At 38.2% G+C, this 16,677-nt stretch overlaps 1 protein-coding gene across 1 annotated transcript in view; it reads right to left on the reverse strand.

Annotated features, from left to right (window-relative positions):
• The window catches only part of AGBL4 (AGBL carboxypeptidase 4), a 585,664-nt gene that overhangs the window by 222,997 nt on the left and 345,990 nt on the right, over positions 1-16,677 (reverse strand). The window contains 2 exon segments of the mRNA XM_042030660.1: positions 3,153-3,186; positions 9,748-9,964. Of these exon segments, the coding sequence (XP_041886594.1) occupies positions 3,153-3,186; positions 9,748-9,964 (251 nt within the window).

Below are 16,677 nucleotides of genomic sequence, written 5' to 3' on the forward strand. Positions count from 1 at the left end.
TAAAAGATAAATGGTCCCCACACAGAAGATAGCAAAGTACTTTATGGTGACAACTTGATTACCCAGCCCATGCCAAGGATCTGGACCATTTCCTTAAGCTTTCGAGAGGAAAACAGACTAAGGCAAGAAGGAGATTATATTATATCCACTCACGGGAGGCAAAGAAGATGCAATGCTGCTGAGCACCCTGTTGTGTGCAGCAACACTGTTCTTGTTCTACACAATACCTTTCAGATTTTGAAATATTCATTGTTTGGATTAATATCTATGTCTAGGTCTCAGACAAGTCTTGATGGATCTCACTGTATTGCCAAATATCTCCTCTTTTTTCACCACAGTACCATCAACCTCTGTTTTAGTCGTCATCTGTTAATCTATAAAGTGCCCTTAATCAGTCATCTCTGACATTCCTATAAATTTTCCATCAGACATAACACATTACTGGCTATTTTTCATTCTCAGAAGGCAAATAAGAAAAACATACTTGAGGTCTTGAATCATATAAGCTGTGCAAAAAAGCAGACTCCATTTCTAGTACTTTCTTTCCTGAAAACCACAGCCATAATTTGAGAAGCTCAGCAGCTGCAAATAGGGCCTGGTTTCCAAAACATTAAACTTATTTTTGGGGTGTAAATGTCAGAAATTGGGGCTCATTTTTGTGTATCAGGAGCTCTGAAAAGAGAAGTTTGTGTTTTCAGCTTTTTAGAAGCGGATGTGAAAACGTGCTCCGAGTGCCTTGGAAAGCCTGGTCGGCTTGCGCTGTCCAGGGTCCTGACAAGGATTGGAAGACTCGATTCCGCGCTGAACTCCATCTAAATTAACTGGTTGCCATGGCTGACCTCTGAAAATGAACACCAAAGGCTTTCCCACAGGCTGCTTCCAAGCAATCCAGGTTTCTGCAATAGTCCCCTTTCCTATAAATGACGCTGCAGCCAGAAGAATGTTATGAACCTTAACTCACTGATATTTATGCAATATTTTAGAGGCTGTCAGAGCAAAAGTTAAAAAAAAAAAAGGGTTTTCTTTAAAGAGAGGCATGAGATTTTCCCTTTTTCCATGCCGAGAACAGTGCAGCGTTCATAAATATGGAAAGACTAGTTAATATTTTAACTCTAAGCAACATAGATTTTTAAAAAGGAAAAAAAAAGGAAAAACAAACAACATTTAACAATGAGCAGCTGTCACTAATGAATTAAGAGGCTGATTGAGAATAGAATGATGGATATTAATGCATTATTATAATCCACTATAATGCAGAAAATCTAAATGGAGAAAAAAAGGATATATTATAAAATCCTGACATTTTCAGATTTTGAGAAAGTAATAGTCGTCTTAAATTTTAACTAATTAAGACTAAGTGGAAAACTGGATGCAATTAATGAGAAATTAAAAATAAATGGGAGGAAAATTATTTCTGAAAAAGGTTTTTCTTTCATGCCCACTCATGAAAACTCCTGAAATGGATAGTATCTCTCCTTTGTCTTTCTCCATGTTGCACATTTTTAGATCAGATAAGGTGGCTCAGAAAAACACACTTTCTGTAGAAAGGCATGTCCACAATTCTAGGGAATTCTGAGCGAAAATATTTGACTGTGGGCCTCGGGCTGGCTTTTTTTTTTTTCCACTGGAAATGTCATGTAACTGGGGCCTTTTCAGTCCGTGTTCATTTTCTCAGATTGTTCTCTGCTGCCACAGTATGGTGCTCAGCTGCTGTTTGAAAACATGAAAAAGAGGATCTTTATCAGAGACTGCAGTTCTTTTCATGTACCAATATGACTGGTTGCCATGTAAGATCTCTTTTAAAGAGTATTAAAAAGGCTTTAAGCTGTATCTTATATTTCCTAAGAAGTGAAAAAAACAGTTTTCAATTAAGTACCTACCGCTTTACATTAAAAAGCTCCTGTCTCCTCATGTTGTTTGTATGTCATTTTGTCTTCAAAACAAAGATAAATATTGCTTTCAGTATTTGTGGATAATAGCAGCACTTGAACAGCAGCAGGCTTTTCCTATGAAAAATACTCTTTTTTTTCTTTTCTTTTCCCAGAATATCATGATCTTCTAAAATTAAATATGTTTGACTGCAACATGATGTCTTAAAATAAGGACAGCACTAGCCTCCCTTACATGTAAGTTTGATGTGCTTCATCATTGCACTATTCTTTGATTCAAAAATACTTTGCTAACAGTGCAGAAAAGTATGGGTCATTAAAATCACCCTGAAATCAAGAACAGATCACAGGCTACATATAATATCTCTCAGCTGTGCTTTCTTACATATATTATATTTTCATAAGCCTTACTTCCTCTCTTCAGGTACCTATTTTCAAATACTTGGGTCAACAGTAAGGATGCACTCAGCCAGCTGGGGCCACCTTGGTCTCTACTATCTTATAATCTGCATCAAAATATGTTCTTATGTCTTTATTTTCTCATTTCTATATGATATCTCCCCAAATCCCTTCTGACATACAGGCAGAAGTCTTCCTAGAGCCAGCTTTTAGCTTTCAAGGCTTAAGGAGAAAAGAGATAAAGTCTTACTGAACATGTGCATGGCAAGGACAAAGAACTCCAGGATTAGTGCAAATCTCTTACGCAGAAGGCCTCAAATGCACACCTTACTCATACACTGCTATAAAAAAAAAAGATTGCTGAGCAAAGGTGGGATTCACTTTACACACAGACATTCAGCATATTTCTAGAGAAGTGCAAAAAGGGGGGTTTATTATTATTATTTGTCTGTAGTCGCGTTGTTATAGTGGTAGTGCAAGTTCACAACAAAACATTGGGGCGCCAGGCCTAAGAGTTGATTGTTTTGACCTTGAAGCCTAAAGATACCTTTACATACATTAAACTTCATGTCATGAACCGTGCCAGTGACTTCAACATGTCTATTAACATGCTTAAGTTTAAATCTACACTTAAGTGTTTTTCTGGATCGGAGCCACAATACTCAGTTTCCATAAATTACTTGAACAAGATTTTGCCTGAGGTATTTAGAGATTTTAATATATTATAGTTACATTCTAGGGCCGGCATAAAGTTAAATCAATAAATAGTTCTTTCTTTGGTTAAATTAAAAGGCATAAATCCAAATCCTTTGGACTGAGCAGACTTTGTTAAATAAGCCTTCAATTCCAAGGTTTCAGCCCTACAGGTAATGTGAGCCAAGCTAACTGTCTTCTGGGTCTACAGTCAAAGAATAAAGATTAAAATACTGCTCCTGCCCCACAGATGCATTACACAGTCACCACTCAGGAGATCTAAACAGAAACCAACTCAAACATAGCCAAAATCCCAGCAGAGTCAATGCAGTGAAGTGCTACAGGGCAAATGTAGTTAATAGCTCCACATAGCACGATTTCCCCTCCGTGCAAGTACACTCAGCATCGCTATCAACATGGTAATTATTGCTTAATGCTGTGCTACAAAGCAGGGAAAACAAACTTCTGAAACTGGAAGTGCAAGAAGACTGAAGGCATTCTAGGGTTTTCTCAGGGTTCTAAGTCCTACACACCCTCAAAATACACTCACAGCCTGCAGGGCAACTAAATAAATTTTAAAACGACGAAAAAGCTTTACATTGGTGTACACACAGGACCTCAGACTTGCTTTTTTTGATGAGGTGATATTAATTGGTTGTGCTATGTTATTTCCCAAGCACCAACTAAAAAACAGGGATTCTAGTCAGCACTGAACATGGAAAGTAAAAACACATTCTCCATGTCCCCGAAAGCTTAGGGTGCAGTCACTAAAGGCAAGTGCCTAGATATGAGGTTGAACTCACTGTGTGGACAAAACCAGTAGGTTTCCCACTGGGATTACAGTTATCACGTGGAACTTTTTGGCACTCAACCAAGCAGGAGAAAGTGCTGAGGACAGGAAGGAGTAAAACCTGCCTTTTACTTGAAATTTGCCATTGCCATCAGAAAAGGAGTCAGACCCTGAAATTCCTTCCTGCATCTGGATGTTAGTTCAGGCATTTCAGGACATCTGCCTAGATCATTAGTGTTTCCTTTCCAGGTTGAAGCCTGGACAAGCCACATGTTATCCCAGCCTTTCTGGAAATGCAGGAGTACATATTAAGGGATGGAGCAAACAGGGAACACAAAAGACAGAAGGACAAGGAAGACAAGTCCTAGACCAGGATATGAAGTTACGTGAAATGGCACTGAGATGGGGATATCGAGTCCATAGAAGAGAACATGACTACCTTGTGCAGTGCTGGTATTTAAAAGACCTCTCAGCTATTTTGGATTTGCCCTTCGCAACTCAAAGAGATAAGGGGAGTGAATAGGAAAGAACAAAGCAGGATAAGTAGCACAAGAGCAGAAAACAAATACCACAGCTTCTTTCTTCTAGCTAGCTTAAGAGAGTATAAACTAAATGGAAAGAAAAGGGAAGGTTAGATTTGAGGCAAGGAAAGGGCAAGCCAGATGAAGGACAAGTGTGGAGTAAAGGTGAGATGAAGAGTCTGACTTGGAATTACGAAGAACCATGAAGCAAAAGGCCAACCTGAACAGCTACAAAAAGTCCAGTGAAAACTTCAGAAAGGTCACTGACTTTCCGAAAGTTTCCCTATGTGGCTACAAGATGAAAGGGTGCAGTTTGGGACCTGTGCATGAGAACAGTTTGTATAGACAAACTTTGCCACACATAATTCATTTACTGTCATTCCTTTCAGGAACTTTTTTTCTTAATAAAACGGATCATAACGTTTTTTTTTCTTCAGATGATTTCTTACCTCAATGGACTTTTTGTGCTCAAAGCTTCTTTTTTGGTGAAGCGCTTTTTCCAAGAGTTTTTTTTTTAAATGGAGAATGGTAGTTATAAAATGTGAGCTGCAAAATGGACTTAAGATTTGAATCCTTCTTCACAATTTAGGATTTTTTACTCATAGTTAGATAAAGAGCAATTTATGCAAATCCTTCTAGAAATTATTTTACTTTATCAAACAGTGTTCTTTCTGTAAATTAAGAAATAACCAACTTATACATTTAGTAACCTTGCATGATATTAACTGCAAATGATGATTTTATTGAGTTTTTTTTTTTTTTTTCAAAGACTATATTGCTGCCAACTTAAGCCAAAATATTTCTTGGTTTTATCATGAACACTCATATATATCCTACAGACAGACAGCAACATTCAACAGTAACACAGTTTCACCTATCCTTCCTACTCTGTGATTCCCACAGGCCAGGCTCTCTCTCAGAACTCCCTTTAAATTGTAACAAAGAAATTTTCCTTTAAACTGATGGTATAGAATAGTCCCCTGTAATTTTTCATGTTATTTATATAATTTCCCTGGTAGCACACTGTGCTATTATATGCTATAAATCATATTTTATTTTGGCAAGAACTGCTGGTGGTGTTATTTTTAGGTCCAACTCTGCTTCTGCTGATATCCAATCCAGCTAAGAAAATAGCTGTAGGAACATTTAAAATCTCACATACAGTATTGGGATGACATCCATATTATGAATGTTTTGGGAACAGCAGTACTACAGGAGTAAAAAACACCACTGACTAAAGAGAATGTGTCCTGAACATATACATAGCAGCACTTTTACACTGCTGAGAAATGAGAAAGGGGATTTACTTTTTCTAAACACTATTTCTGTGGCCTTTTTCAGACCAAGTAAATTGCCACAAATTACATTTACATGACATTTCAACCTAGTTACAGTCAAATCCGTTGGAAAACACAGTATCTGACACCAACAGGATTTCAAAGGTACGTTACATCACACAGAAGCCTGTAACTTCTATTTTTTTTCAAAGACCAAGAGTATACTTTTCTTTTACAGAGCGGTTATTACATAACCTAGAGTTGAATGCAGAAATGGGAAATTTAACCTTAGAAAAACTGCCTATTTTCTTTGCTTCGTGCTTTAAAACATTCATAACTGAGCAGTTAAAAACGGACCAGTAGAAAACGGTAGAACTGATCAAGTATTTTTACTGGGGTTCAAAGTCATTTAGATGGTAAATAAAGGATATTTGATCAATGAACCGGCATTGTGACGTCTGGTCACACTCTTAGGGCATCATTCTGCTCTCTCTGGTACCAGCATGAACCAGGAGTAACTCACGTAAATTAAAAGCACACACCAAAATGGTGTGGAGTCAGGAGGAGGCGCCGTGTGCTCCAATCTTTGTCTTTCAGTGTTCTATATCTGACTTAAGAGATCATCTCATTTACAGAGCCCTACATTAGACATATTGCCTTCTTGTTTTAAAATACGTGTGTTTAATATTTAATTTAACAGAATTCCGTATTCCAGTCTCTGTGTTCTGTGCAAGTCCCTTTGAGGCTCGTGGTTTGTATGTGCAGTCACAATTCTCCTCAAGTGTAATTTGGAAGCACCATTGCCTAATGGAGTGAAAGGAAGTATCCGGCTCCAATTAATCCTGGTTCTCTTTGGAATGAGTAACGCAAATATTGCCCAGCCAGTGTCAGTTTGTAAAGTGGGCTTTAGGAGTTGAGCCAGGCAGTCCAAAACTCATTGAATTTATTGAGTGTGCTCATGGAATACTGGTGGAGGTACAGGTCTTGTCAAGTGTCCACATACTTCAAGCACATACGGGCAATTTGAACTACCAACTTCAGATGACAACACACTCAAAAATTTTGCCAACTCTGAAACATTGGTTATAATGATACACACACAGCTGTTATTGCACGTGAGACTGAATAAGTATCATAAAATAGGTACTGTAAATGTAAATTGTGCCTGTGCCTTTTAATTATGTCATGCTTTGAAATATTGCATAGTATTTGCAGAGAGACATATCAATAATATGCAAAAAAAGTTATTTCAAAATTTTAAAAAATGCTCACAGATTTTGAACGTCTGATCTATTGGGGCAAACCAAAGAAAATCTGAAGTTACCCAAGGCCAATAACAGCAGAATGAAAATAACAGTTTAAATGGTACCTGGGTGACCATCTCAGCTCACTTGCAAGAGAGATTATTTTCAAGAACATTTGGCACATCTAGAATGTGGGATAGCTCTCTGAAGTAAAGAATATAAACATTAAAAGGTCAGAAATAGTACAGCTAAGTTATCCATTTAAATGGGAATGGGAAACTTTGCCATTTGGCTCTGAACCATTTTGTCATTCTGCATCCTAATGACAATTACATGTCCCATTCCAATATTTCACTTTCAAGCTCCATAGAATTAGTGATAGTATTTCAGGGGTTAACGGAGGCAAAGTACTTTCTTTAGCGAAGATATGAAATTAGATTAGAAATTAGATTGCTTTGAAAACATTATATGCAGCAAAATGTGCACTCAGAAAGCCTTTAGGAGTAATCCTCTAAGCATGGCTTCTTGTGACCTGAGTTTTACTTTTCCACAGCAAAGAAAAAAAAAACCAAAACAACTCCAAAGATGTGGTGAGATTCTGCCATCTCCAAGAGACACAGCTAAAAACTTTATAATCCAGGGGAACTGAAATTGTTTCAAACACTTCCCCATCCTCACAATCACAGACTGCAGCAGGGGGCTGCAAAATTTCCCTGGAATGAACCTGGAGGGACCAGCAGCTACATGGCAGCTGGACAGATGTGCTGCAGCCTTCACCTTCCATGGGAAAGGCTGCAGCACATCCTGCCTCAGCCCCGTGCCCAGCAGGAGGACTCGAGTTTGTCCTCAGACGGCATCTTTAAACTACCTTTCACCATGTGCTACCAGGGGTATCATCCCTTCGCCAGGAATAGAGCTTCTAAGGGCCTCTTTATGCCAATCTGATTCCTCTTATCTTACATAAGGGGCCAGGGCAGGGACAGAGCTCGCTTTCTTAGCTCTAAATCCATCCTATATGGCACGCAATTCTCCAAAGTACAGCCAGCTTCTGCTTTTATGAAGCACTGTGCAGTGAAGAATGAAGGATCCTGTTTTTCACCATTTAAAGATGTATGATAGCAACAAAGCTCTATGTTAAAATATTTAACTCACAGAGAACTTATGGAAATTGTCTATTCAAGCTCAGCAAAGACATTAAATTACCAAGCTGTTCTAGGACAGTTGTGTGTGGAGAAAAGCCAGAAATGCTCTGAGATTGTAATGTTGCTCACAAAGATTACAGCATGAGCCTGATTCAGAAGCTTTTTTATACAGCTTGGTGAGCTGCAAAATGTTACCATATCAATTTCTGCAAAACATACTGTGTGTGTACATATAGATATAAAAGCAGGACTTATACACAGCACATTTCCTGCCACATTTTGAGTGGCATCTGTTTGTTTAGTGTGCTGAAATATGAAAAATAATATTTAGCAACTACTGGTAACACAATGTTAACAAGATTTACGAGTATAGCTCTGTCTGTCAAAATGCAGATAAAAGATAAATCCTTCTATCTCTGTGTTTTAATCAGTCAGATCAGAGGTTTGATGAATATGCAAATGTGACTGTTTATACACTAGTTTCAGAGTGAAAGGAAACAAATTCAGTTTCATTATAGAACTAATGACAGCTCTGTCCTCTAAGATTAATAATTAAAACCCTACACACATTAAGATGATAGTGCTCTTTCCTCCCAGCCTCTGAAGATTTTACTTTTCTATTTTTTAATACCCCTTTCCCTCATAATTGTTTGTCCCCCTAATTGGAATGATTAATAATTAATGCCAGTTCATGGATATGCAATAGTCATCTTTAGAACAAGAACTGTACTTAACCTACAAAAAGGGTTAAAGAATGACTTCTTTGGTTAATTCTGTTTTTACTCTTCTCTGTAAGTTAATTTTTTCCTCCAAGTTTTATGCCACCACAGGAAACTCAATGGCCTGCTTTAATGATGGAAGCCTTTTATTTGTTTCAGTGCAGGGTATACATATGATTTCATTTTGATGTTCACGTTATATGCTGGGTTTCTTTTTAAAGTCCCTGCTGCTGGGATCAGCAGCCTTCACAGCTTTCTGATTCTGAAACACACACTATAAGTTTAGACCAAATCAAATCTCAGAGAAAAGATTAAGAGTGTAGTACAAGTGCATTATAAAGTCTGAGAAAGCAAAAGTTAAAAAAAATATATATTTGAGCTATTATTTTTTAATCTGATTATTTCTGGGTCGACATGGGAGTGGCTGAGTCATTCTTGCCAAATCCCCTGGTCAGGCAACAATTCAGAGAAAGATTACAGCAAAGTGAGCAGAAGTTCAGCCTCACCATTAACCCTTCTTCCTGCTCCAGAAGAACAATGACACTTCATTTTATGTGGCCATTAAGATCTTTACAGAGACCACAAAATCCCTGCTAATTGCAAATCACCAAAGCATGAATTTTTAAGAGAAAATAAAATAGGTGGGTTTTGTGTGTTTTGCATTATTTTATCAAGAAAAGTTATCTTCTGGGTCAAAAACCCCATATTTCTTTCTGAGCAGAAAAGCTCTTCAAGAAAGACAAATTCAAGAAAGAAAAGAGTACTCTAAATATCACATTTCTTCAGTAAAGCTGTTTCAGTTTCATCTTTTAATGTCTTTAGAGATAAACCGATCCTACATAGGAATCTGGCATTGCCTTGCCTATCACAAAGGGAATATTTTATGTGAAATTAAATTAGCATTTGTCTATATTTCAACATGCAGGTACACTTCCTCCTGTGTCATTGATAGCAAGAAAACAAGTACATGTTTGTGGGTGCTTTAGCAAGGACGATGAATTATACTCTGGAAGCATTTAAGGATAGACATCCATAATGAAGCCTGCTGGCTGGCAAGCATGCCTGGTACTTACCACACTGAGCCCCAGCAATTCCCTGCAAAAGTAGTCCATGTTCCTCCTCTGGAGGTTGTCTAGGTAGTGCTGAAGGCGAGTGTAGGTGTAGGGGTAGCAGTAGGCAAACTGGTAAGTGTCGTCCTCTCGGTCAAAGCAAAAAGCAAAGGACATGACATAGTTCTTCCTGTGGTCTGGGCAGCGATAGTAATACACGTTTTTGGAGGGGATTCTTTGCCTGAAAAACAAAAACATGTATGGGTATATATTCATTGACATATATGTACATGGACGTCAGAAATCTGAACCAAAGAGCTGTGTGAGATCCAAATTTCCTCCAAAGTAAATGAAGTGGAACAGCTGGAACAGCTCAGGTGAGGTGAGCTGGTGAGGAGATCCCAGAACCTGCACTTGGGAGCACTTGTGCAGATCAGGGCCATGACAGCTCTGGGGCCACTGTCACCACAGGGACTGCAGCTCTGCCCAGGTGCCCAAGCTGGCAGAGACACCACAGCAGGGAGAGCATCATACAACCAGGGAAACCCATACCCACAAAGTGAAAAGGATGCACAGGATGACCAAACATCCTCTACTTCACTATCAGGCTGCTGCAACCTCACACCACTCATACACAGGCTCAGGCCAAACCTCTGCCTGGAGTGGGGCTACACCCTCTGTTAAAGGTTTAATTCACCAGCACAGAGAGGAGGCACAACTAATGAAGGAATGTCAGCATAAGGGAACACTGACAAGACTGCTACTGAAATATAGAACAACTTCACATATATATATATATATTTTTTTTTTTTAAATATATCCTTAATAGTCAGGGGACACATATCAACATCTAGCCAATCAATGAAACAGAAGATAAATTCTTGAGGTTAAAAAACAAACACACAATCTAAAAATCATACAAAAAAACTTTAGGTATGGAAAATAACCAGGTCTTAAAATAGAAAGCAAAGCAGAAAAGGGTATTTGTTCCCATTCCAAACTGGACTACTGCCCTCCACAACACTTCTGGTTTCTCTGACAAGATAGAAATGAATATACATGATGGTAAATAATTACAATAAAGATGTTTATGTCATTGTTATCAAGGTGGTATTTCTTTGAGGAATAACAAATACCTGCCTGCAATCTCTCACACAACTCCAATTATTCTGTTACTTTTCAAGAGAAATTAGTAATATTCCAGAGGTGGGGCGAAAATTTGTTCTATGGATGCAAAATGTTCACTATTTCTGTTTTTATGCTTTATTCATTCCTTAGGTGGAACTTCCAGCTTCATTCAGACAGGAATAGTCTCCAATCATGCCATGCACTTGTAATTTGATGTAAGTAACTTACCAGTCATGTTTGGCAACAAAATGCTACAGTCCTGCAGAATCTACCTGATTCAATTACACAACCTCATAAGCAGGTCTCATCTAATGATTGAAGCAGATCTCAGCTAAACTGGGATCATGGTGAGGGAAAATCATAACAAGATTTACAGACATAGCACCAGTAATGTGTCTCTTTGTAATCATTCCGAGAAGCTGGTCTGCTGCAGAACATCAGTTTTGGCCTCTCATTGCTAACATGAATTAGAGGACAAAACTCTCTCATTATACACAGGTACATGTTTGCCAATTAGCAGCAGTTAACGAGTCTGACCAGCAAGACTCGGAATCTACAAAGAGAAACAGAAAGGAATTGAGATCTTCCTGTGCAAGTAAAATAAAGAACTAGTGATGCAGTTAATTACACTCAAAATAAGAATTTATCTGCCCCTTTTAATGCCCTGCTTCCTGAACATTCTGGGCCTCAATAATTTACTTCATGGCTCATTACTGCACATGAGCCAGGGTGTGTCCAGGTGGCCAAGAAGGCCACTTGTACCAGCAATTGTGTGGCCAGCAGGACCAGGGCAGTGACTGCCCCCGGTACTCAGCATTGGTGAGGCCACACCTTGAATTTGGATATTACAAAATATTTTGTGAATGAAAGGGTTGTCAAGCATTGGAAGAGGCTGTCCAGGCAAGTGGTGGAGTCACCATTCCTGCAGGTATTTAAAGGATGTATAGATGTGGCACTTGGGGACATGGTTTAGGGGTGGCATTGGCTGTGCCAGGATAACAGTTGAACTCAATGATATTAAAGGATTTTTCCAACCTAATGAAATTTATGATTTGGTGATTTTTTTGTTAAATAAGATACTTTCTTATCACTAAGATCTGGAAATTATATTTAAGGCACATGTATAAAAGACAGAAAAACAAACATTTCATTTTTTTTTTAAAAAGTATCAGTAGGGAAAAAATGCCACCAGCCATCTGCATGCAGCACTCTTACCTAATGGTTTTCTTCAGTATCTTAACACATTTCTATCATTTGCCCTTACTCTGGAGTGCTATAGGACATCCCTCATTTGATCTCAAATCAAGCAGATGATATGGCAGTGGGTAAATGTATTCCAGCTCCCAGTTCTCAAACCCTAATGCAAGTTTAAACAGTACGTTGCTGAGTTGTTGAACTTTATTTGTTTCCAAATTAGCATGGGAGAAATAATAAAGGACAAGCCTCACTCTGTGCTATAAAAATTTCATGTAAAATGAGACCAATAGGAGGAAATTCAGGATTTTAGAATGGCTAATGCTAATTGAAATTCATCTGCTGATAGTTAATGTTTAAACGACACATAGTTCTCCTTGGTTCAATAACTTTCTACTTTTAAGCAAGTTGAAGACAACTTTGTTAATGTATTAAAGGCACTTTTGATATTTCATTCCCTTTCCCCTTCATTATAAAAGCTAAGCATCTGTTTTATTATCCACTTTGACACATCACTTTATGGCTGCATTTGGCTATTATGGCTAATCTTGATGTCTAGGACATCTGGTATTGACATTTCACTATCTGGTGTCTGACACAACAGCAGAAACCACCCTCAGTTCCTAGGTTTAAATTCACCCTCTCAGGGCAAAAAGTGCCCAAACTCTTAATTCAAACCATATCTTCCAAAAATAATTATAATAGTACTCCTGTCACTGCTAATCTATTTTTATCTCTCCTAGCACTTTGTCACTGCTAATCTATTTGTGAGTCATATAGAGAAAGAGAGTTAGCGTTTAGATACCAACAACACATCTTTACACATAGGAGCCTGATCAGATTTAGATCTTATCAGGGAATTAAAGAAGAAAAGAAAAAACGGGAAGAAAAAGAAAGAAAAGAGACACAGTGCTAGATATCACCAACTGAGTTTTTGATAACGAAAAGACATTGCTCAGTTCTTGAATTAACCTTTGTGTCCTAGACACACTATTGTTTACTCTTTCCCTTTTTTGTTCTATGCCTTCTGGAAAAGGACACCCACACACTGTGGCAGCAGCTGCTCCTATTAATTTAAAGCTATTACAAAAATTAAAATTAAACCCAATTACTTTGGCTGGTTTATAGCTGGGGAACGGCTTAGTCTGATTGTTCCCTCTGGTTATGGACAAAAACAATATTCCTACCTACAGGCAGCTGCCAGTGGAATACTAATACATCTAGGGCCTGGCAGGAACAGATTCAGAATGCAGAGTCTAACTGCATTTCTTACTAAAGAAAAATATCTTATCATGGATCTGCAGAAATGCACCAAGTTCTTACGCTGTGAGTCACAATGAAGCCGATTTGTAGTTAGAGGCAGGAAAGCAAAATGATGGTGGAAACCCTAATGCTCCAATTTGTCCCTTTGCATTTCCAGGCAGCTCACACTCAGCAATGCATCCTGCTAATTGATACACAACTGCCTGGACCTCTGAGCTCCTGAATGGCTATTTAAAGGAGAACCACCCCCGTTCCAAGTACAGCCACAGAGAATAATGTGCAAACAACTCATTTCCAGTCTGTTTGCAAGATGTATTTAAAGAAATGTAGCTTGATATTTTACATCAGTTTGACATAAATTCAGAATGCCTAGTCTTAAAGATAAACACAAACTCTTTCTGTCCAAGTAAGAAGGAATCACAGAAATGGAAAGTTCCTCTCTATTTTGAAGTCCAGTGCCAGTCAAAGGCTTGAGCCAGTGGATTTGAGTGTCTTCTCCTCTTATCTTACAAGGCAGCATTCCCAACCCAGCAGATTTGTTACTCCAAGAGTGAGTGTGCATGGGCTTGCCTGTTCCTGTCTGTTTGCTACAGTGCAGTCTGGATTCAGGACATTTGCTCTGTTTTGTGCAACAGGATCAAATTTGTCAGTGTAAAAAAAATAAAAATTAAAATTGTAGTCCTCATCCCATACCAAAAACCTGATGACTTTAGAGGACCCAGGATTTTACTCTTTGCTACTACAGAAGGCAGAAAGGAGTATAAATGCGCTTTGAAAACTTCATCCTAACTATACTTCCAATTTGAATGCAATTTTAACTTCAACTCTAATAATTTTGACCTTAAAATCAAACTTTGTTATCTGTCCCACTTTTATTTCCATTTGAAAATCAAGGCTTTGGAGGACAAACACCGGGGGTAGTGGTGGTACTGCTTTGTGGCATTTATTCTCTAAGTTTAAAACATAGAAGGGTGCTAACCAAATCCTCTTGTGGCACCACAGCATGAATAATTACAAAACAACAATTTTTGGAATGCTTTTTTATCCCTATTGTATGACCAAAGCAGGGAGCTCTGGCCCAGCCAAATTCCCAATGACTTTAATGAGCAGCATAAATAGTCCTTGGACTGCTTTTAATATGGCACTTGTAAAGTAATTACTCAGTTCCTTGCCTCCACAGGATCGGGTTAGACATACCACAGTCAGTAGAATTCAAAGTGAAATGATGATCTTTGGAGGAAAACCAAAAAACTGCAGGTGCTGTAAAAAATGAATGGCCAAAAGAAAAATTGCGGGATCTGACTTGTAAGGAAACGCTCAAGTTATGGTGCTGCATTAGCTGTGGTGACACGCTGGGGGGATCATTTTCAATTGCCATCAATTTGCACAGGTGGGGATACTAAACAAATTCACAAATTTCCAAGCTTGCCTATAGAACTCAAAGGGGTGGGCCTGAGTCATGATCTCAGACGAAATCAAGCCTAATGACCCAAAACCTGATTCAGATTCAACTTTGAAAAATAACCTCCAGGTATTTATTGGCATTGCCCTAAATACTAGATTTGGCTACTCTTTCTGAGGGCTCAAATTTTAGTCCTAAAGCTGGATGTCCCCTGTCATTAACTGCCAGAAATCCAGCAAAATCTGGACAAAATCTAAGGATGTAAATCATGTGCTGCAAACTCCTCTTCTGGGAGGCAGCCCTTTCCAACTGAAGGCCTTCCTGACTTCTTCCTCTTAGTCTAACCCATTATTTTTCTTCTTGCTTATTCTTGTTGACAAGTGGAGCTGACCATCTTCAAAATTCTTAGCTTACTTGTGACAAAATAAGTTTGTAGGGTTTTTTTCTTGCACATAATTTTATATTTGATTCACAGAGCATGGAGTGACAGTGAATATGTCAGATGGTGTTAAATATTTTTTGCAGACAACTGAATGGGTTTTGGCACAGCTAACTCAGTTTCAGACGCTGCAAAATAAGTCCTGCTTTTATTCTTCCTACAGTGTAGTACAATGTTCCCCAAATATTTTCATAACTTAAGACCTCAAGATTCTCCACCTCTAACAGTGCCTGGTTTCTTCTCCTTAACTGTAAAAACCAAAATATTATGTAATTCAATTTCATAAAAATCAGAAACCCTACACATTAAGCATGCAGCTTACATTTTTTAATTGAAATAATTAAGCAACCTCTATCAAGACTGTTAGGGAATTCAAATAATGATGAACTGCACAGAGATTGCTTGTAGTCTCTTCATTCTTTACAACTTTAAGGAGAAAACACTGCATTTTTAGCCATTTTTTTCTGTAAAATGTCATTAATTCATTAAGCAATGAGAATTTTTTTTTTTTTTTGAGAGAGAGAGTTTGCATGTTAAATGTTTATAATAAACATTGTGCTGGGTACCTGCATCAGTGCTAGTCAATATTTTTTTTAATGAGACCAGCATATTAGATGGGTCAGTCTCATTAGCTAAGATAACAAAATATCCTGAATGTACATTACTTCTTTTTCACTACTTGAAAGCCAAAACCTCGAATGAGATTTTTGTGAGCAAATGTTATGAGCATTATTTCCCAAATTTTATACCTTGGATACATTCAGGAGGAACTTGCTAAGAAAGGTTTTTATCCAAGCTATGTCTTCAAGACAGTGAGTGTTCTGACAAGGAAAACTCAGAGGTGAAGAGAAATAATTAAAACATAGCAGTGGGAAATGTCCTTTTTCCTCTGTTTGCAGAATACCTTACACAAATGTGGTCCATCAGGCCAGTCATTCAGGTCCTACAGCACCACTAACAAGACCAGAAAGAAACCTTTTCTACCTAAAACCAGAGGGAACCAGTGGAAGTCATTACTCCTAAGAGTGACAAGAAATGCTGAGGAAAGGCTGTACCATTTGGGAAGCACAGGGAAGAAGTGAAGGGTCATGATTAGGAGATATGAAGCAATGCTGAAAACCTGTCCCCAGGTTCTGCTGGCAGAAATGAAGTCCCTATCCTTCAGTTTGCCAGAAGGAGAATGAAAGGGAGGGCTGATAAATTATAAGCTGGCAAGAAATAATTTTTTAAATGACTGAATTAATTTTAAGCAACTTCATATGAGATAGGGTGACACTCAATCCCCCAAATGGAGAAAAGTGTTGTTTGAGGTTCTCCAAACCTCAATTTGTTTTTGTGGGACAAGGTTTCACTCAATACTTTCCATTACTCCTCACTTGTCTATCTCCCTTAAACATGAAACTTGTCCACAAAGGTCAAAATTTGTCACTCTTCTGATAAAACACTTTAATATGTCTGAGAGCAGCTGTCAGCTGATAGCAAAATCCAAAACCTTCTGCCAGCAGCAGGCGCCAGTGGGATTTCCAGT

This window comes from Corvus kubaryi, unplaced genomic scaffold (assembly GCF_017639235.1).
Source record: "Corvus kubaryi isolate FWS band 111438036 unplaced genomic scaffold, C.kubaryi_AGA036_p1.0 37334, whole genome shotgun sequence".
NCBI lineage: Eukaryota > Metazoa > Chordata > Aves > Passeriformes > Corvidae > Corvus > Corvus kubaryi.